This window comes from Malaclemys terrapin, chromosome 7, assembly GCF_027887155.1.
Source record: "Malaclemys terrapin pileata isolate rMalTer1 chromosome 7, rMalTer1.hap1, whole genome shotgun sequence".
In the NCBI taxonomy this organism is placed as follows: domain Eukaryota; kingdom Metazoa; phylum Chordata; order Testudines; family Emydidae; genus Malaclemys; species Malaclemys terrapin.
This window is the reverse complement of record NC_071511.1, coordinates 113,873,792-113,895,789: the sequence shown is the minus strand read 5'-3', so window position 1 is coordinate 113,895,789 and position 21,998 is coordinate 113,873,792. Positions and strand designations below refer to the sequence as shown.

Below are 21,998 nucleotides of genomic sequence, written 5' to 3'. Positions count from 1 at the left end.
AATTAATACAGGGAAGTCCTATGGCCAGTGTTATGCAGGAGGTCAGACTAAATTATCACAATGGTCCCTTCCGGCTGTAAAATCTATGAAAAGAAGGCATCTTCTGTGTTTGACATTTAAATACATATGTTCTATTTTCTTCTTTTCAAAAACTCTTCAGAAAATGTTTCAATACCGCCCTTCTCATATCCATATCATTGGCCATAGTCTGGGTGCACATGCTGCAGGAGATGCGGGAAGAAGAATACGAAGCATCAAAAGAATAACCGGTAGGCTACTCACTAAGATGGAACTTTATAGGGTATGTTCTTTAAGAGGAAAGAAGTTTGCAAAGCTGGACCCACTGAGCCAAACAGGCATAAGTGGTTGTATCTTCACCAACTTCAATGAGTTGTGGTGCTTGCTTATGCCACAGCGGAATTTAGCCCGTTCTGTGTGTTGTTCCTATAGACTTCACTATGCATTCTTTACGGTGTTATCATGAGTAAGCAAAATATTTAAATAAAAAACCTAGTGCATCTGCATACTGGTAGATATTCAACATTTATTGTTGTGTGTGTTAGCTGAAAACGCAATAACGTTATCAGTATTGAGGATTCTTATGCAGATCTGTATTTTTAGTAGTCTCAAGCAAATAATGACCTGAGATACGACTGGCAAGTTTCTCTCCACACAAAGTTTTCCATGTCTTACAATCCATTTGCAAAGTAAAGCTGAAGTTTCTCCTTAACATACTTTCAGTGGAAGTGGGAATTGGGGTGGGACTTATTAACAAGGCAGAAACACTCTGCCTCCAAGGAGTCTCCCAATGGCCACTGTTAAGACATATGTCTTGCTCTGAATGGGTTTAAGAGGTGAGGCGGGAACACAGGCTACAATCCCACTAAATGACCTTTTCCCAGGCCTTTGAGAGGCAATAACCACACAAGTCCCCTGAAGACTTCTGTGCTGTCTCTTGGTTTTCCCCACCCCTACATGCACCTGCACAGCAGCAGAGCGCGACAGCAATCCCTGCACTCCCATGAGCACAAGCACTGCTCCAGCTGAGTATAGGAAGGGGGAGGTCACAGCCTCACCTCTCTCCAACACCAAACTAGCACTGCCTGGGGCGGGAGGAGCCTGTGGCACAGTTCCCATGTTCTCTTACAACACAATTGCACCACATGCTGTTGTTTTAAACCACGATGGAGGTCCAAGTATTGGGAGAAGGTGGTTCTCCCTGTACTTCTGTTGGACCCTGCTAAAGGTTTGTGGGCACAACCAGCAGAGCCAGACAGGCTATAACTGCATTCCTGTGTTGTAATTTGTTTTTTCCCCCTCACTTCCCCAGATTCATTTGTAGTAGTTCCTGCTGCTAGTGACAGGAGGTCGGTGATTAAGGCACTGGACTAGGATAGATCAGTTCCTGGCTCTGTGAAAGGCTTCTTGTGTGACCTTGAGCTAGTCACTTAATCTCTGTGCTTCAGTCCTTCATCTGCAAAAGGGGGATAATCATGATAATGCTTCCTTTCTCTACTTAGATTGCAAGCTCCTTTGTGCAAGGACTGTCTCTCGCTTTGCATTTGTAATGCGCCTATTACAGTTGGGCCCAATGGTTGCTACTAAAATACAAATAAATAACTGATCAAAAACTCTTTAGTCTTTCCATTCCACACCAGCAGAAAATGTAGGAAACTGGATCATTGTGTTAAAATCCCCCCTCATCCTTGGTAATATGACACCATTATACACTAACCGATAGCACTTTGCTTGCGCTGGGATGAGTTTGCAGGAAGGCTGCCTTCCAGAAGTTGAGACTCACTTCTAGATCACTTGGAAAAAACAACAGACCATCATGAGAAACAAAGCTTCATTCTCCTTGGAGTGACTACATTTTATGAAGTATTCTGACTTCTGTAAGTGTTTTGACACTGTACAAATGTTTATGACATTAAAATGTTCAGTGCACTGGCCTGGGGTTCTAACCCGTGTTTACATTACTACTCACCATGCATTATATACTTCATTTGAAACTGATGCTCTACCTGCGTACAATTTTTTTCCAATCCAACAGTGAATAATTTGTTTCTCTTTAGGTTTGGACCCCGCGGGGCCCTTTTTTGAAGGCACTCCGCCTAAAGTCAGATTGGACCCTACGGATGCAAGATTTGTTGACGTTATTCATAGTAATGCTGCCCAATTTCCTACTATAGGTAAGGTCCCGCATACATTTGCAGCAACAGTCCTGACACTGAATTAACTGAGGCACTCACCATGTCATGTATGTATTTCAGGAGTTGGAATGGTTAATACCACTGGCCACCTTGACTTTTACCCAAACGGAGGAAGTATTATGCCTGGATGCGATGATGTAATTATTCCAGTGACTAAAAAAGACTGTCGAGTCTTCGCTGAAGGTAAATCTACTTCAAACATCTGCAGCATTAACTCACAGTGTCTGTTCATATTATAGTTCTGAACGTGGCAAATGGAGCTTTTTTGAGGGTTTTATTTTTAAAATAATGTTTTTGCATATTTGATGATGGGTGGGAAAAAAGCATGAAACTAGGGTTACCATATCTCATAAATAAAAAAAGAGGACCCTCCACGGGCCATGGCCCCGCCCATTTCCCCACCCCTAGCCCCGCCCCAACTCCGCCCCTTCCCCCACCCTAACTCCGCCCCCTCCTCCCTCCCACTCCCAGCCAGGGGGAAAGGGCTGCCCCAGTGCTACCAGCATCACGGTTTCCCGGGCAGCCCCCAGACCCTGCGCCCCCAGCCGGCGCTTCCCCAGCGCAGCTGGTGCCCGGGAGGGGAAGCGCCCAGCTGGGGGTGCAGGGTCTGGAGGCTGCCCAGCAAACCGTGAAGCCGGTAGCGCTCGGGCTTTGGGCAGCCCCTATGCCTCCGGACCCTGTGCCCCCAGCCGGGCACTTCCCCTCCGGGGCTCCGGCGGCTCTGCGTAACTTACACTGTATAAGTTACACAGAGCCGAAGAGGAGCAGAGCCTCCGCAGCTGGAGGCTCTGCTCCTCTTAGGCTCTGTTTAAGAGCCGGGCTGCCCCAGCGCTACCGGCTTTGGGCAGCCCCCGTGCCTCCGGACCCTGCGCCGCCGGAGCCCGAGAGGGGAAGTGCCCGGCTGGGGGTGCAGGGTCCGGAGGCATAGGGGGCTGCCCGAAGCCGGTAGCTCTCGGGCAGCCTGGTTCTTAAACAGAGCCTCCAGCGGCTGGGGCTCTGTGTAACTGACACTGTGTCAGTTACACAGAGCCCCGGGGGCTGGAGGCTTTGCTCCTCTTTGGCTCTGTGTAACTGACACAGTGTCAGTTACACACAGCCCCGGCGGCTGGAGGCTCCAGCCCCCGCGGCTCTATTTAAGAGCCGGGCTGCCCGAGAGCTACCGGCTTCGGGCAGCCCAGTGCCTCCAGACCCTGCGCCCCCAGCCGGGCACTTCCCCTCCCGGGCTCCGGCGGCGCAGGGTCTCCAGGCACGGGGCTGCCCGAAGCCGGTAGCGTTCAGGCAGCCGGGCTCTTAAACAGAGCCGCCATTTTCCCGGACATGTTCCGCTTTTTGGCAATTCCCCCCGGACGGGGGTTTGACTGCCGAAAAGCCGGACATGTCCGGGAAAAAGAGGACGTATGGTAACCCTAATGAAACAATGAGGGCCAGATGACAGCCATGATGGCCTGAAGGTAGCGTAAGGGGAGAAATGGTTATACAGAAGATGTGGGATCAGTCTTAATTTCCATAATTTGACGGCAGATTTGGGGCAGAGATCATTTAGTGCTTCAGTCGTAATGGGAAGTGTCTGGCCAGGGTGCGGACCAGGTCATGACTATACCTATACTGGGGCAGCGCTAGCTCCCACTTTGGAATAGAGCAGGGATCGGCAATCTTTGGCACTCAGCCCGTCAGGGAAAGCCCCTGGCGGGCCCGGCCAGTTTGTTTACCCGCCGCGTCCACAGGTTTGGCTGATCGTGGCTCCCGTGGATCACCGTCCCAGGCCAATGTGGGCTGCTGGAAGCGGCGCGGGTCAAGGGAGAGGCTTTCCCTGCGGGCCACGTGCCAAAGGTTGCCGATCCCTGGAATAGAGGCTGCAAGTGACACCTCTCACCACGCTGCATCCAGCACCCACAAGGCATTGAGCAAAGGCACAGAGCCTGAGTACATCTCCCCTCCCTGTAGCAACTTGAGCCAAAGAGCTGGACTGAATGTTTCCAAGGAGAAGGGGGAAAGAATCCCCTCTCCACATGGCTTGGAATGGTGGACACAAAGCTTGTGGATCCCTTATACTCTATTCATTTCATCTGAATTGCATTCTTTACGGCAGGGGTTCTCAAATTTCATTGCATCACGACCCCCTTTCAACAATAAAAATTACTACATGACCCCAGGAGCCTAAGCCAGTCCGAGCCCCAGGTTGGGGGGGGGACAAAGTTGAAGCCCTAGGTCTTCGGTCCCAGGCAAGGGTCTGTAATCTGAGTCCAGACACCCAGGGCTAAAGCCCTCAGACTTCAGCTCCGGGCGGTGATGCTCGGGCTTCAGCTTCAGCACCAGGAAGTCTAAGCCAGCCCTGGCTACCCCATTAACATGGGGTTGTGACCCACTTTCGGGTCCCGACCCACAGTTTGAGAACTGCTGCTTTATGGCATGCTGCAACACAAAAAATGATACTGTGTTGCGTAGCTGTCTTGTAACATGGATCAATATCCACAAGAGATCTTAGGCAGGTGTGAACCCAGTTTTCCAGCTATGAGAAGTCAATGCATTGGTCAATTGAAGCAGCGAGTTTCTCGTATGCTATTGACAACCAGAAACCCATAACATTCCCCTTAAGTCCTACAGGACCATGCTATCCTTCCAGCCAGCATTTTTATTATTGTTATAAAGGAAAAAAAACCACCCCTGCTCTACATGGCCAAATGTAATAGAAGATGGTTTCACAGACACTCATAATTTTGTTTCAACAGATGCCAATTCTCCTATATGCCATCATTCACGCAGCCATCAGTTTTATTTTCAAAGTATCCTCTATCCCAATGGATTTCTTGGATATCCCTGCAGGACATACGAGTTCTTCCAGTCGGTAAGCATAACAGCCCAAGAATGGGTGAGCTGCAAACAACTCTACTTTCATGTACACACATCACACACAGAGTCAGGTGCTAGGGTGTCTCTGCTCTCCCAGTGCCTGACTGGGATCAGGACTTAGGGAGAAGGAAGCTCCAACAATAATAAAGCAATGCAGCTGGTAGAGAGCAGGCAAAAGGCAGGATAGATACAGATAGACCCTGGCTCCCATGCAGTACCAGTGGCGGAATCCTGGGTATCTGATGATTCCACTGGGACAGGTGAAACCTCAGGTGTCTCCTATGCTACACGTTCCATTGGAGGTTTATGGCTAGCATACGTTTTGTACAAATCTCAGGCTGAAAAACAGGTAGTGTTTGAAATTGAAGGGTTCAGACCATCACCACCTGGAAGTTAAGTGCACCCCTCATTGTTACGGGTAAAGAGTTTGTTTGTTTCATCCTCAGATGGTTAAGCACAAATAATCAGAAAAGAAACTGATATCAGAAACAGGACATTGAAACGCAGTGGGGTTCAATAGTGTGGGAAGGGAATGGTCAAGGCTTTGGCAACATCAGGGCCACCTCTTCAGCCTTAGTCCTGCAAGAGTTAGGATGAAAAGAAAAATATTCCACATTACCCAGACGCTCTTATTTTCCCCTAGGGACTCTGCTTCCCATGTCCCAGAGAAGGCTGCCCAATGATGGGTCACTATGCTGATCAATATCCAGCTAAACTGGAGAAAATAAACCAAAAATATTTTTTAAACACAGGAGCACACCCACCCTTCACTAGTAAGTGTAGAAGGGTAATTATTTAGCCAAATAGATGGGGGAGGAGGGTTTGAAATGAGATGATCTAAAGCTGTAAACTCGCTGTGCTGTTATAAACCTTTGAGAAGCTGAATGGTGGTGGTTTTCCACGTCTCTCTAGTTTAAGGCTGCTGACAACCAAGGAAAAACACTGAACGGTTTACCAAAGTCCATTCTTGCTGAGACCCTTGAGCTGCCTGTTCTTCAAACGAGAACAGTAAAAGTACACTTACAAGAGAACTGTCACTGTTTGTGGTAGGTAAGGAACCTAAACAATGCCAGCAATCTACTTTGATTTGGTTTTGTTGTGTAGGTTGGAGCCACCGAATATCTATCAAGCTGTCTGGCACGAAGAAAGTGAGGGGGGAACTAAACATAGTTTTCCATGGCACAGACGGGTTCACAAAGCAGTACAAAATTATCTGGTAAGTTCAATGGCACAAGACTAGGCTTTATAGTGTGTCTATATTTCATTCACACCTCTGTTTGCAAGTCATGTTTAAAGGCTGCAAGCAACACATGTTTGTTCATTGTTGCAGTCATGTTAGTTAACACACGTAAAAACAGACAAGGCTTATGAGTATTGGCTAATGGTTGGAGCAGGGGCATGGAAGTCAATTCCTTTTCCTGGGCTCTGTAACATTTAACAAGCACTCGGGAGTCAGATTTGCCTGGAGAGAAGGCTCCAGCCAGCTCGGAGAGAGATTGTTCATACTTCCATCCAGGTCATACCGGGCATTGTGTGCAGCTTTGCCACAGGCATTGGCCTAGCCACTTCCATGCTAGCACTGTGATAGCTTGTTAGCATATTCACTCCCACATGCTTACATGATTCCCTGCTCTGCCACTGACTTGCTAGATGAACTCATGCAAGCTGCTTAACCTCCGGGCCTTGGTTTACCCAATCCGTAAACTGGGTATACTACCTATCTTGACTACATGAAAAAGCTTTATTAATGTGAGAATAGCACAGAGACCTTTATATGAAGGGTGCATGGCCCTTCACAACCTAACTCCCCCCTCTGTTCAGCCCATGATGCCAGCCTCCATCTCCCACTTGCTAAATTTTCACCTTCAAGTTTTCTCTGATGCTGCCCCTCATACTTGGGAGGAGCTCCCTGTAAACCTCCACAAAGCTACCTCAGTATCCTCCTTCAAACTCTCTTCTCCCACGATGTCTACAAAAAACTTGACAATGGTTAAGCTACCAGTGTGCTGAGATCACAACCCATCCAGCTGACCAATAATGTCTCATTGTTTCCTTGTACTCCCCGCGTCTGTCTGTCGTCATATGTTGTCTCTTGTTTTACTCTTAGATTGCAAGCTCTTTGGGGCAGGGACCATCTTTTTGTTCTGTGTATATACAGCATCTAGCACAGGGGATACTACAGAAATACAAATAATTATTATTAAAAAGTTACTAAGTGTTATAAAAAATAAGGGCAACATGCTGAAAGTTCTTCAGACCCTGTCTTAGCTCAGCAGCCCCCTAGACCAGTGGTTCTCAGCCAGAGGTCTGGGGCTCTCTGTAGGGCCACGAGGTTTCACTGGGTCCACCAACCATGGCCGGTGTTAGACTCGCTAGGGCCCAGGGCAGAAAGCTGAAGCCTTGCCGCATGGGACTGCAGCCCAGGGCATCGAGCCCCACCGCCAGGGGCTGAAGCCAAAGCCTAAGCAACTTAGCTTCCCGGTGTGCCCGGCAATAGCCCTGCTTACTACCCTCTAACAGGAGCCCTGGCTTTTATATGCAGAAAAGCAGTTGTGGCACAGCTGGGCTGTGGAGTTTTTATAACATGGGAGGGGACTCAGAAAGAAAAAGGTTGAGAACCCCTGCCCCTGGACCATATCAGATAGTGTAACTCTCCTCATTCTCCTATTTGCAGTGGACTCCTTCATCAAGGCAGCATTTATACAAAATACGTCGATGTTGAAATTAACCCAAGATATATTACAAAAGTTGAATTTCTCTGGAATAAGAATATATTGACTCTGCTTTGGGCCCGACTGGGAGCAGAAATGGTCCACATAATCAGTGAAGAAGATGGACACGTGTAAGTACACTTGTTTTACACTACTTGTTATTCATTTATAAAAAGAGCCAAATTTGACATTGCAGTTTGCTCCTAAAGGGTGAGATTCTCCCCTATGCATAGAGCTAGCATACAAGGGCAAGGCCCACTTCAGTCCCACTTAAACCCTCCAAACAGAGCTGAAATGGGAGCTCAAGGGTGCCCAGGCATTAGGCTGGCTTTCTGCATGGAGATGGATTTCATCCAAAAAGCAATTTTAACTGCGTGCACAACAGTGAAGTACAGCAGCTCTGGAGACTCTGTATGGGGTCGATTGATTTCAGTCGTTCATGTCATCACTGTGTATTCAAGTTGATCGGGGGGACTGATGCTTCTGTTTGATCCAGTGTATTTCTAGAGTGGGGGGGCACAGACTTTGCAGCTTCTGTAAACTGAGCTCATTGCACACACCAGGTGCTCCTCGCATCCCTCCATTCTCCCCCACAAGCTCTCATCCCCCTCCATTTCATTTACTCTGTGCAGCTCCCCCCTACCACTTACCCCATGCCAGGAGCTCTGTGTAGCTCACATTCCCCTCTCTGCCACATGCCAGTGTCTCTTCGCATCCCCTCTCATTTCCCCCCATTCCAGGGTTTCTGTGCACCCACCATCCCTGGGTCCTGCATCTCCCTCCATGCCAGTGTCTCTGTGCACCTCCATTTCATTTCCTGCCAGGATCTCTGTGCACCCTCTTTCTCCTCCCACCCACAAGCCCTCCCTGTAAGGCTCTCTTATTTCTGTTGGAGCCCAGGCTACAGACAATCAACCTACACAGTAAGATAAGCTGTTGCCTCTGATATGTCTAGGCAGCAGCAGCAGAGGGCGGCAGTGAGATTCCTCTGCCTGCAGCACCAGGCCTGATTTTCCATTGAATCAGGCTTTTCTGGCGCTCTGATTTGCAGCAAAATCAACAGGGTTGTGCCTACTGATCCCTGGAACACTCCCTGAATTTTTGGAATTTGTCAGATATGGGGTTTCAGGGAGATCATGTTACAGGCAGACAGGAAAATGCCAGAGATCTGAGTGTTAGATTTCACCTGACTTGGCCAAAAGAATAGACAAGGGCGCCCAGAGCATTAAAGGGTACTCCTTTATTACACGCTGTATAAATACTTGTTAAATAATTTTTTTTTAAAAGAACCCCAAGGTTACCATTTCTGTGACACGACTTTCTACAAGTACCACCCTACAGGCAACATTTCAAGTGTCCGTCAGCCAGTTAGTACAAGTCACGCCCAGGTGTGTTATTTTCAAGGAAGGTATTTCCAGGAGTGGTATCAGGGAAACAAAACTTGTACCATATTTTTGTTCCAAGAGATAGGTCAGGACATCAACATAAACAGACTTATTAGTGGGTATACACAGGCTCCTTCCTGTTTGGAACTACCCAGATAAACCCATTTCTATCAAGATTATCATAAAATATGGCTCTGAATATGAAGCACTGCACACTGATGGAAATATATAGTGTTCCATCAATTCTTGTCACCCCTTTATACTATTTGGCTGAACTATTGGTATGTAAGTGGAGTACTCCTCCTCCCAGAAGAGCAGGGTCTTGGCTGGCAGCATCAGATGAGCCAATAAATGTAACCAATGTTCCTACACACCTTTGAAAAAACCATTAGTAGTGAAATATTGACTCAGGTTGTTTTTTTCCCCCCAGGTCTACATATTGTGGCAATGGAAATGTGAAATATGGAATTCCACAATTACTTACACCTTGCTAAATTAAATCCCATCAACTATAGTTGCTGTGTTATCTGTCCTCTCTCTGGGGTTGTTTTCACACACAGGTATTGATAGAAAATAATTCTTAAATAGGTAGTTTTCTTTGTTTTCTCAGCTCTGTGCAAACACACTGATGGGTTTTTCAAGCAAGAAGTCATTGTTTAAGTTTATCCTAGTCCACTTCCCTTGTAAGAGACGGGGCAGGAGCCACGGGAGTACATATATAGGTGCACTGATAAACATTGTAATATTGACACAATCTTTTCAAACAGAGTCTCACAGATAAATACAAATGTTTTCCACTGTGTTGCATTTGCAAGATTCTCTCTCTTTAATGTGTTTAGACGGCACAAAATCTCAAAACAGCCCTAAACATACGCCGGGAGTACATGCAGAAGACCTCCATGCAGTTTACCTTGCTGTTTTAATGCATTAAAATACATCATTACACTTAACATACACAGTATGTATGAGATAAGAATAGACACACACAAAAACAAGTCACCATTTCAGTGAAAGTCAGAACTACCCATCATACACCACAATCACACAAATACTTTGCAAAGTAAAATATTCCCCACTTATGGAGAAAACGATGGGGTTAAGCTGTAGCATTAAGCCGCAGCTCTACATTAAGGGTAGTACAGAGATGCACCAGCCTAGTAGAAGCTCCAGGAGACACTCTGGACTCTGCCAAGCTCCTGATGGCACAGCCAGCCACAAGCTGCCCTTAAATGGCCTGGCTAGCCCAGCTAGTGATTGTGGAGAAGAAGCAGGGCCATGACCTTGACTCCTCCCCACTCCGTTTGCACAGGCTTATACCACAGTGGCACTAACCCTGTGAAGTCCTGATGGCAAAACCTGCCACCACACCAAGCTTCTACACAATGGCTTGGTGGTGCAAGAAGAGGAGAACTCTGTGTGCGCACTCTTCATCCCTTGCACACCAGAGCAAGGGCCCAGAATTCTGCCCCTGATCTGCATTTAAATAAGAATAATTCTTTTAGCCACGTGCCTCCAAAAAAGCTGATGAGTTACTGCCAAACTTGTCTAACTTAATACTGTGACAGACGTGGCAATTTCTTGCAAATCCTGGACAAACCTCACAGAATTAAATTAAACCCTACTGAAGTAAATTTAAGTATCTTAGGAGTTCATTATATTAAAAATGCAAAGATTTCTCTGTTATGGTTGGATTGTATGTAACAAGTTTTCCTGTAGTTGTTCATGAGCATTTAGGGCCACACCAGTACCCTGAGAATACAACCCTTAGAAAACAGACAGACAGCAATGTGAATGAAGGAGGCACATATGACTAATTTAAACCCTATGCGAGCTTCAAATGGCTATTTTAAAATAATGGGCCAGATGAGAAGGAACTTTTGGGATAAACAAAGTTAAGCTGGTTCCCTAGGAAATACCTGGGCGGAGGGAATGCAAGTTCCCCACCTCCAGACCCAATCTTTGAAACTTCCCCCTCAGGAGCGGACCTGCTCATCACTTCTTACATCAAGACAAGATTAGAGGCCCAACTGTATAAACGAAGGACTCACAGGTCTGAACCAATGCGGTTACGAACCCTGTAATCATATAAAAACCCCTTGGTGGGGTTTGTTCACTGGCCAGAGCCCTAGTTGGAGTTGGGGTGATCTCTGATTGGCTTATTAGCAAGCACATAGGTTCTGTTATTGCTTTGAATAAGGATAAAGGTACTTGCTGAGAAAGAGTTGGGCGGTTCCTTAACTGTGGGCAATGACACTGTTTGCAGCCTCTGAGGAAAGGCAACACAGGCCTGCTGAGGCAATCTGATTTGCCATTCCCAGTGTAGGCAGGAAACCGTGCAGCCTGCAAACAGCCCAATCAGGAGGGGGAGAGATGTATGTGTCTCCACCCAAGAAAAGTGATGGCAGGGAAGCCAGAAGCCTAAGAGTGGGTTCAGCCCTTTCTGGCCCATAGAGGAGAAATACGAGTGTGACACTGAACTGTGACAATTACTACATTACCCTTAATCCCCTATTCCTGGGTAACCAAGCACTAGAGAAGGGCTCCTGGCTTTTCCTGTGGTTGTTCATGAGCATTTGGGGCCACACCAGTACCTTGAGAATACAACACTTTGAAGAAAAACAGGCAGAAAGACAGAAATGTGAATGAAGCTCTAGTACACCAAGAATTTGGGTTGGAACAATCTACCTGGGAGGCAACGAAAGCCTAAGGTGAAGGACCCTCAAAGGGGCAACCCCAAAGGGCGCCCTAAATACATCACAACCTTTCCATCAAAGCTACTACAGAACCCCAAGGTGCAATCAGCGCAGGGCAGGTGCATGCAGCACACCTGCTTCCCCACCACCCTCCTACCTGCCACAGTACAGAACCAGAGACCGAGGCACTCTCTTACCTTGGGGCACGTGTCCCTGCTACTCAGCGTCTCCTCAGGATCCAGGGGACACAGAACAAGCCAGCAGCATCTACCTCCTGCTGGGGGACACCATTTTGGAATGATGGGAGCATCGGCCTGGCCTGTGGTGCAGATTTATAGCCTCACACAGCACCACATGGTGGCAGGAATGCAGTACTACACCCTCCCACTGCCATGGGCAGAAAGTTTCAAATACAGGCTGATGGGTGTTGAGTTTCTCTATTTCTGCCTTGTTTTCTTGCTATGTATCTCCATGGGTGGATGGTGTTAGTATCCCCTGGCTTCCTGCTAGGCAGTGGGGGCTAAAGCACACACACAAAGCTATTAAAACATGTGAAAGTGGAGGAAATGGACGGGCTGTATCCATAAGGAGGTGGAACCAGGAGCCCACAAAGTGGGTCTCCAGGACCTAAGGAAGGCAGTAGAAGTAGCTAAGCAAAAACTGGGTGTCTCTCAAGGGGTTATTACCTGAGCTGGCAAAAGGGGTGCAGGGCGGGGGGGGGCATGGTTTACTCAATCCACTTTAACATGGCACTTCAATAAAAACATACCTTTAAAATGTCACAAGTAGCAATCTGAGCTTTTTTCAAGCAGCAACCATCTGATCTGTAGCAGGAGTGTTTTTTAGGTCTTTGGTGCAGGGAGTCTGCATTGTGTCAGAATTGCCATGGCCTGTGCTTCTTAGGATAGCCACAGCATGGTAACAATATAATTAATTCCTAATACCTGCCATGTTCACCTTATGTCCCATGCAGACTTCCATGTGTGCCCTCCTGGCTGCAGACCCCCTCAGGCCTGTATTGGAGTGTTGATGCCATGCATGCCTTAGAACAGGCCTGCACAACAAGGAACGCGGGAGGTTGGATGAGGCAGGAGTCCTGGGGGGGCAGGCCACGACCTCCTTGTGGGGTGAGGAGGGAACTGGTTGTTTAGATTTTGGCAGCTCATCACTGGCCGGGGGGTGAGGGGCTGAGGAGGCAAGCAGGTGGGCAGTGGCGGGTGGTGAGTAGGCGAGCCGGGGGTGGGCAGGCGAGCCAGGCGGGTGGGGGGCTGAGGAGGTGAGCGGGCGGGCAGTGGCGGGGGGTGAGTAGGTGAGCTGTGGAGGGGGGAACTGAGAACGCGAGCGGGGAGGCAGGTGAGCCGGGGAGGGTGGGGGCCTGAGGAGGCGAGCAGGCAGCGGGGGATGGAGGGCTGAGGTGGCGAGCTATGAGTCTGTGGCTGACCTGTTCTACTGATCTGGTCTGGTTCCCATCCCCTCTCCAAGGTTTGCAGCTGTCTGGAGGTGCCTGCCTTCTACGCCTTCCTCATTCATTCAACAGGGCAACTGATTACAAAGTGGGGGAAAGATCTTTTTCTACTTCTAGCAAAAAGACATTTTTCTTTTACCTTAATTATACTACCTTAGGGGCCCGCTATAACATATTACCAAGGTTCAATACCGCTGTTTCAGTGGGGCGGTGCTGGGGAAGGAGGGTTTGTTTCCGCAGGGCGGGTGGCGCTTGGGAAGGGGTTATTTTGGGAGGGCTGGGCGGCACTGGGGGGGGGGAGTATTTTTGCAGGGCGGGCGGTGCTGGGGGGGGTTATGTTTCGGGGAGCTGGATGGCACTGCGGGGGGGTCAGTGGGGCCAGGAGGGTTTCGGCCCTCAGCTGTTTTCTTTGGAGTAATATGGCCCTCGCCGCTTTACAAGTTGTGCAGGCCTGCCTTAGAATATACACAGCCATAGGCAACAAGATTGCAAACTTCTCTGTTTGAATCCACTGCTGTGTTGTGCTTGATTACTAGACTGTTATTTATTTTGTTCAGACCATATCAGTAAGGCACAGATATCCAGCTGAGCACAAACACCGTTTTAGAAACCCAGAATCAGCAATAAGTGTCACAGGTGTTCCTGCAAAATTTATTTTAAAATTCAAAGAAATTGCCAGGAAAAACATCTGGTTAAGCTGAGGTCAAAGTTGTGACCACTCATATTTTCCAGGAAGCGCAGAAACACTGACCTATATAGATGGCCCTCTCTCAGTATTGCCAATGCTTGTGATTTTATAATATTTGGTGACCTTCTTAGAGCTCAGCTGCTGAAATCCGGTTATTACTTGAGAATCTCACCTCACATTTTTTCTTTAAAAGTAAATTTCTAGACATCATGATTGCAGAGAAAAGTTTGAAAATATGAAGTCTAAACATTCCGATACCAGAAAGCAAATAAAAAACCCAAGATTAATTTTAAATTTTTATTATTTAATTTTCAGATTTTCTACATCTTGATATTTAAGCCAGTCTGATGGCCTGATATGTTGACGCTTTGGATTGGCAATACTTCTCTGTAGCCCAATGTGACATAAAAAACTCCACAACATTCCAACGTTCTAATCACACAAAACCGAACACCCTTGCCCTGCCCCTTCTCTGAGGCCCCACCCGGCTCACTCCATGCCCCCTCCCTCCGTCGCTCGCTCTCCCCCACCTTCACTCACTTGCTCATTTTCACCGGGCTGGGGAGGGTCCCTTTTCGACCGGGTGTTCCGGTTGAAAACCGGACACCTGGCAACCCTACAGCTCTGGGCCTTGCAGTGCACCCCACTTATTTAAGACTGTTTCTTAGGCCCCAGTCCTTCAAACACTTGCTCATGTGCTTAACTTTACACACATCAGTTCTCCCATTAAAATCAATGTGACTAGTCCTGTCTCTCTAATGACTGAACTATCAAGCCATCCAGGTATTTCTATGGACCACATCACTATATAACATCTGAGCTCCCATACGTAAAGTTGTGTGCATAAGGGTTTGCAGGACCATGGTCTCAGTACTGCAACATCAAGGGTTTTGACACTTCATGGGAATGTTTATTTCCTAGGTGCCTGGGGTACATTCGATCATCTAGATTGAACTCCTGTATAACACAGACCTTATATTTTCACCCAGTTACTTCTGTACTGAGCCCAAAAACTTATATCTTCCAGAAAGGAATCCAGCCTTGGAAAAATATTTATAATGGCTTTAACTAGTATTTTAAAAACAAACGAACTTGGACAAATTACTATTGGGCATAGGCTTTTAAAAACGTGTTTTTACACATTTTAAATTAACACGGTTTCTTTAAGAGCTGCACAGTTTGTTATGAGTGATCAGGTTGTAGCTGTTAGAGTTCAAGGCACTGGAGCTTTTTTAAGCAAAGTAAATAAACTGCTAAAGTACACAGTATAAATCCCAAACATATTAATCTTTACCTGTTCCCATCATTTTCTTACACCTGGTAAATGACCTGCAGGCATTTAGCTATTTATAGCTAACTTCTATTAGATAGCAATCGAAATGATGCATTTCAAACCTTTTGGGATTGATGGGAATAAAAATGTAAGTAAAATGGTTTAAAAAATAAAATAAAGCCAGTACCCTAAACTAAAGTCCATTAACAAAGGCCATACAAAATTACCACAACCCTTAGTCTTAGCTTAAGGAGGCTCGTGTTCAAGAGTGCTACAAATCAGAGTTTAACAGGAGTGCAAAGGAAAGCATAACAATGCCGACATAGTTCCTGTGGTGGGTGCTAGAGCGTGGAACCCTCTCACATCCATTTCAGTCCATCGTGGCCCTCCCCCCTCACAATCTCTCCCACTTTGGAACAACATCTTTAGAACTTTTCTTCCTTTTAAAATTCTGATTATGACTGGTCCTGCATTTGGTCCCGTCCTCGTCAACAATTTTCCACAGTTCCCTACTGCTATTTTTTAGGTCACCCCGACGTTGATTTGATTTCTCTGACTTTTTTTAGAGGATGGTCTTTTTTTTTTTTTAATGTTTCTTGAAAGTGTCATTCTACTCGAAATCCACTCTGTCACCACAGCTCCTTCTACTCCCTGAGTGTATGAAAAATCAGATCCGCTTACAATAATGACAAAAATATACTTTTACAACTTTTTTATTCCTGTTAGCTTTGCAGAACTGCAAGGTGATGGGAGTGTGAGTTGGAGTCTGTTCTGGCTCATGCATCGGTAGCAGACTGGTTAGCTAAGACTTTCTACACTAAGAGTGCTTTGCCAGTATAGCTATAGTGGTGTACTGTACTAGAAATGCATCCCTAGTATAGACACAATTTGTCCCAATAAAACTGCCCTACCAAGAAAAATAAGCTATAATGACAAAAGTGCTGTATTGAGGGTATAATTGTGTCTACACTAGGCTCACTAGGATCTTCACAACCCTCACAGACATAGAAAATGCTGGAGTGTAGACCTGGCCTTAGACAATCACACCTCTTAACTTTACACACAGGAATAGTCCTAGTGAGATCAAGGGAACTGCTCACACATTTAAATGTAAGCATATATAAGTCTTTGAAGCTCAGAATAAGTTTCAAGACGGGGGGTTGAAAAGGAGTCACTGAGGGCAGAATCTGAAGGCAATGAGATTGCTCAGGCATTAAGAGCGAAATTTAAAAACAAAATGTGGTCATACAAGTAAAAACGAAAGGCAGAATTTGGCCTGAAGAATCTGTTTTACTGATGATGAGGTAAGAACAATGTTAGCGTGGCTCAGAGCCCAGAGTGGGCTTCTCAAGCTCCTGGTTAGGAGTAACACCAGAGTTTAACTTGTTCTTTGAAGTTGCAGACCACCCCAAGTGCCTGGGCAGATATTTATGAGCTATGTAAATAAAATTATTATTTTCTCATTGTTATTTTCGTGAGCACTAAGTTCTCCCCAAGATTATTCTACAAACAGAACATTAACATAAACTTGTAGTGACCCATAGTGTCTTGATGAGAATGTACTGAGACTTTAAAGGACTGCTGCAGCTAAACACAGTAACCCAAATCCTCAGCCAAGCCACACTTATATTCAAAACAGTTTGGGGGAAGGGAGGCAGGGTAAGAAGATTCTAAAGCTACCTTTACTCTGTCTCAAGAACCAAAACAGTTCCCAATGTAACTTAGAGCCACCTCAGAGCTGCTTTAATTTGAGCCAGCTAGAGTGGTCTCACAGGGACAACTCCTCCAACCAAGGCTCATCCAGATTCCATTGCATTCCAGCCCCCAAAACACCTCCTGCATGGAGGGTGGATGAGCAGCTTGAACCTGCCTGAACTTGGGCCAAGTAGATTAGGCCAATAACTCCATTTGCTAATGAGTATTGTTTATGATTATTCAGAATGGGAGAATCAGATCAGTTAAAATAAGAATCAAGCCGCATGTTCTCTCACTGATTCATAAAATGGATGGGAGGGGCTATCGCTCCCTCTTATCATTCATGTAACCATTTCACAGGGACTTGCACAAGTCCCAACAGCTCTCCTCATCAGAAACCTCTTCCTTAGCACCCATATGGGCGTACTTACAGGGTGTGGTATTATTCAGAGTAAGACTGGCAGAATCAAGCCCTGAATGAAGTCCAAATGTCATTAAAAAAAACACCTCTCGCTTCTGTGGTTGTTGTCAGCTTGATACGTATGTGCACAGCTGTGTCCTTTCATTCCTTCTCACAGGTAGAGATTGGGGGATATCAGCTCCGGAAGGACAGATAGTTCTAAGAATACACCTCATGGGCATAAAGAGGCCGGCAAACCCTTCTTGCCCAATTCAGCCTGCTCCAGAGGACCAGCACAAGAGCTATGCACTTCTTGAGCCCACTTCAGCCCCTCCTATTGTAACCCAGAGAGATAGTTTAACGATATTTTATTTATCAGGAATGCAAGAAACCTGCTGGCCTACACCCTGTAAGGCATTAGCTTACATAATTAGCATGAGGCTGTGGGGGTCTCTGATCCTTAGCGTGCCTAGCTAGCTCAGTCAGTGGAGCATGGAGTGTGAGTATTGTGGATCAGGGTTCCCAACCAGACATTGAACGGAATGACCAGAAATGATAACAGGTAACCGCAGGCAGTCAAACTGCTACCAGCCTAGGATATTTAAAGATAGGAACATCTGAGCAATACTGTAGGATGTGAGTGAGACTCAGGTGGTGCAAAAGCCTGGTGCTGGGCCTTTGCACAAGTGTGAATGGCACTTCCTGAAAGTTATGTCCTTTACAGACAGAACTATAGAATTCCGCAGCAATGATACAAACCCCTCCAGATTGCAACAGCCGCAAGGCAATGCGAGGGGAGGGGTTTATTTTTAATAACAATGACAGCAAAATGTACCGTTAAATGTGTGATGTGCTATTTATCAATGCTATATACCAACCTAACGGAGCAGGGTATTATTTGCAACAAATGATTTAACCAGAGCTAAATCTCAATTCTGGTGTATGCAACCAGACCACTAGAGATGAGCAAGCAAATGACAGATGGAGTTAAAGTTTTAATTTACATTCAAGAATGAAGCAGGCAGAGGCTTATGTGGTATTATTATTAATATTATTACCATAACGCTGCTAGTATGTAAAATACCAGCATTCTAAGGGCATATCTACACTAGAACGTTTGGCAAACAGAACTTTTTTCAGTTTACAGTTCCTGCACACCATCTGGTGCTCAGTGCCTTGTGGATCTTTTCCCCATTGCATTGTGGGATGCCAGGAATGAGCTTGGGGTCATATTCCCACAATTTCCTTTCCAATATCCCATATGTTTTTCCCATCCCATAAATTTTGTGACATTTTTTAAAATTCACAGTTTCCTCACAACACTTTTTCTCTCTACCACCTCACTGTCAGAAACATGGATCCTGCACAGATCAGAGTCCTCGTGTCTGTTTTAGAGAAAGGTCACACAATTCTTCAGTATTTCCATAACTTCAATGACTACTTCTACAGCAGCATCTGGAGGTGCGATAAGGGTGAGATGGGAAATGTTGAGGCGGGTGAATGGGTGACGCAGACATTGTCTAAAAACCTCAGGGTGTTACAGCATTCATTGACCAGGTGCGTAAGTTTTCTCCATTAATGAACCAAATCACATTATAGGCCTGATCTGGTAATCCATTCAAAGTCCCTTCAATAGGTGTTTTGGGTGTATAGCATAAATAGGATCAGGAAATTTATAGGTAAGTAAATATATCTAAAATTATTTACATCCTTTGAATTACAAAATATGTCAAACATGAAAACTATTTCTGACACATTCAGATCTGTATTTTTTTATTTTAAAGTTCACAACTGAAAGAAATGACATATACTAACAGTTTAGAGCAGCGGTTCTTAACCTGGTTTGTACGTACCTCTGGGAGCACGCAGAGGTCTTCCAGGGGTACGTCAACTCATCTAGATATTTGCCTAATTTTACAACAGGCTACATAAAAAGCACTAGCGAACTCAGTACAAACTAAAATTTCATACAGACAATGACTTGTTTTACTGCTCTATATATTAGATGATAATGTAATACACTGTACTACACACAAGTTCGATGTCATTTACTGATGTGTGCAAGCACATTAATGACGTTGAAGTTGTCATGGTCTGTATGTAGTTGTGATGTAAAAATGGATAGATTTTTAAAATGAGGAGCAGGAAGCAGCGGTAATGACAACAGTGAACATTGTAAGAAATTGAAAATGACTGGAAAAAAAAAACATTGTCAGTTCTGAGAGAAATATATTGCTTTGGATTCACATCTACAAATAGTGATCCAACTCAAAAGTTGTGTTTCCTTTTCAGAGAAACTCTATCAAATAACACTATGAAGCCGGCACATTTGCAACAACATTTGAAGACAAAAACACCCTGTGCATGTGGGTAAGCCAGTAGAAGTTTTTTCAAAGAAAGCTTTCTGAGTTCCAGACTTCCCAGCTTAAAATGAAAACAGCTTCAACTACTTCTACAAAAGCACCTGAAGCTTGATATGTAGATCATTTGGCCCACTTGACATCTGAGTTCAAGTCATATTTCCCCAACACTCAACACAACTCAGCTCAACTCGACTGGGTATGAAACCCATTCATTTTGTCAGATGTTAGCGGCAATAATCTCTCTGCCACTTAGCATGAAAATCTTGAGCTGTCCTCAGACCGTGGTCTGCAAATGAAGTTTAATGACTCCACACTAACGCAGCTCTGGTGTTTAGTACAGAAAGCATACACTGACCTTGGGAACCATGCTTTGGATGTTTGTTACCTTTTGGGTCAACATTTCTTTGTGAAGTCTCATTTTTTTCTATGCCTGGCATCAAGACAAAGAGCAGAAAGAGACTCAATGTGGGGAAAAACCTAATTGTTGCTGTTGCTTCACTGCCTCCCAGAATGACAAGGCTCACAAGTGAAAAACAAGCTCTCAAGTATCGCACTGAAATGTAAGTACAATATCTATATTCCAACTGATTTATTTTATATGGTAAAAATGAGAATGTAAGCAATGTTTCAGTAATAGTGTGCTATGACTCTTTTGTATTTTTATGTCTGATTTTGTAAGCAAGTAGTTTAAGTGAGGTGAAATTTGGGGTATGCAAGACAAATCAGACTCCTGAAAGGGGTACAGTAGTGTGGAAAGGTTGAGAACTACTGGTTTAGTATATGGATCTTTTATGTTAAGGGTCTATGACCTTTATTCATACTATGTACCGTACTCTGCACTGTCACTGGGTGAAATTTCTGGCCTGTGTTATGCAAGAGGTCAGATTAGATGATGACAATGGTCCTATATGGATTTAGAATCTATACAGCTATGCATAATCCCCTTTTCTTCAATGGGACTAATGCAGAGCAACGTGCGTAAAGGCAGCAGAATCCAGTTCAGAAGATTTATTTTTATTTAGTAAAGCTATTTGTCTTTAAGTACTCTGAAAGCATTATGCATTGACACATACACTTCTAAAATGCACATTTAACAACCGCTTTTTCTGTCAAAACACCTTCTTCTGCTCCAGAAATTTAACACGATAAAAACTAGTTACCTGATACATATGCTAGCTGCTTTGTGTGTTTATGATAATCTACATCTGAAGTACACACATGCCATTTTCTATCTTTCTGGGAGTTTCCTTTTGAAGAAAAGCCTCAAGGATAAGTCAGGTTATAAAAGCACACACCAAGTTTGTTTAGCAATTCCTGGGGACTCCAGGTAGAGCATTGAACAGTAAGTCACTTTTTATCTTATTTAATGAAAGCTGCTGCTGAGACACTGTCATTGTGTGGCACAGTTACAGATTTATAATGAGAAAAAGTAATCAATACAAAGCTTTGCCTATCACATGGATTAGCCAGTCTAAGCTTTTCCCTTTTGACTTGTTCTAGATGCTTGGAATTTGGATTCTTGCACTTTTTCTGCTTGGTACAGCCAGAGGTGAGGCATAGGATTTATGTCGATTTCAATACAGCATTTCTATTCTGATCACAATAGTTTTCCTTTCCCAGGACTTTGCTCTATGTGATGAAGGTTCTATGTGTAATGACTATCTGAGTTTGCAGCTCATTTGTAATGAGGGTGAGCGGTATGGTTTGCCATTCCCTCAGGAAGTCCCAGCCTCAGTTCCTGAACCTTGCAGGTTAACAAGCAGGTTTACAAAACAGGAAGTATGGGGAGATTTATTTCCCCCCAAAATGCTGTTATCCTGGTCTTCTCTACAGGGCCACTAGATAAAGTGAAAGGATCTTTGTCCCTACTTCCTCCCTTGTGCATCCAGATTAACATGGGCACAATCTGGCTGGCAATCAATTAGGTTCACATTGCGCAAATTGCCCATGACAAGGGACAGTGCAGAGCCAGGGTGGGAATGTTCCCCAGAGAGTAGATCAAACCATGTCAGGGGGAAATACATACACCCCACTGCATGCTGTCCCTATTCTGTGGACTTGTGCAGAAGGCCTTTGCACCATTGGGGTGGATTGTGGCCCGGGGGGAGCAGTTGCTATGCTCTACCCAGGGAGGAGGGATAGCTCAGTGGTTTGAGCATTGGCCTGCTAAACCCAGGGTTGTGAGTTCAATCCTTGAGGGGGCCACCTAGGGATCTGGGGCAAAATCAGCACTTAGTCCTCCTAGTGAAGGTGGGGGCTGGA

At 45.4% G+C, this 21,998-nt stretch overlaps 1 protein-coding gene and 1 long non-coding RNA gene across 2 annotated transcripts in view; both read left to right on the top strand.

Moving 5' to 3' along the window:
- The window catches only part of LOC128841045 (pancreatic lipase-related protein 2-like), a 30,169-nt gene extending 20,516 nt beyond the window's left edge, over nt 1-9,653 (top strand). The window contains exons 6-13 of the mRNA XM_054035719.1: nt 161-269; nt 2,076-2,192; nt 2,274-2,396; nt 4,943-5,058; nt 5,707-5,836; nt 6,168-6,279; nt 7,738-7,905; nt 9,590-9,653. Of these exons, the coding sequence (XP_053891694.1) occupies nt 161-269; nt 2,076-2,192; nt 2,274-2,396; nt 4,943-5,058; nt 5,707-5,836; nt 6,168-6,279; nt 7,738-7,905; nt 9,590-9,653 (939 nt within the window). The remainder of the gene's footprint in view (nt 1-160; nt 270-2,075; nt 2,193-2,273; nt 2,397-4,942; nt 5,059-5,706; nt 5,837-6,167; nt 6,280-7,737; nt 7,906-9,589) is intronic.
- Nucleotides 9,654-20,990: 11,337 nt separating this feature from the next.
- On the top strand, nt 20,991-21,286 carry LOC128839981 (uncharacterized). Its single transcript, XR_008445583.1, has 2 exons — nt 20,991-21,078; nt 21,237-21,286. It is a non-coding gene; the product is annotated as an uncharacterized LOC128839981 (long non-coding RNA).
- Nucleotides 21,287-21,998: the final 712 nt, after the last annotated feature.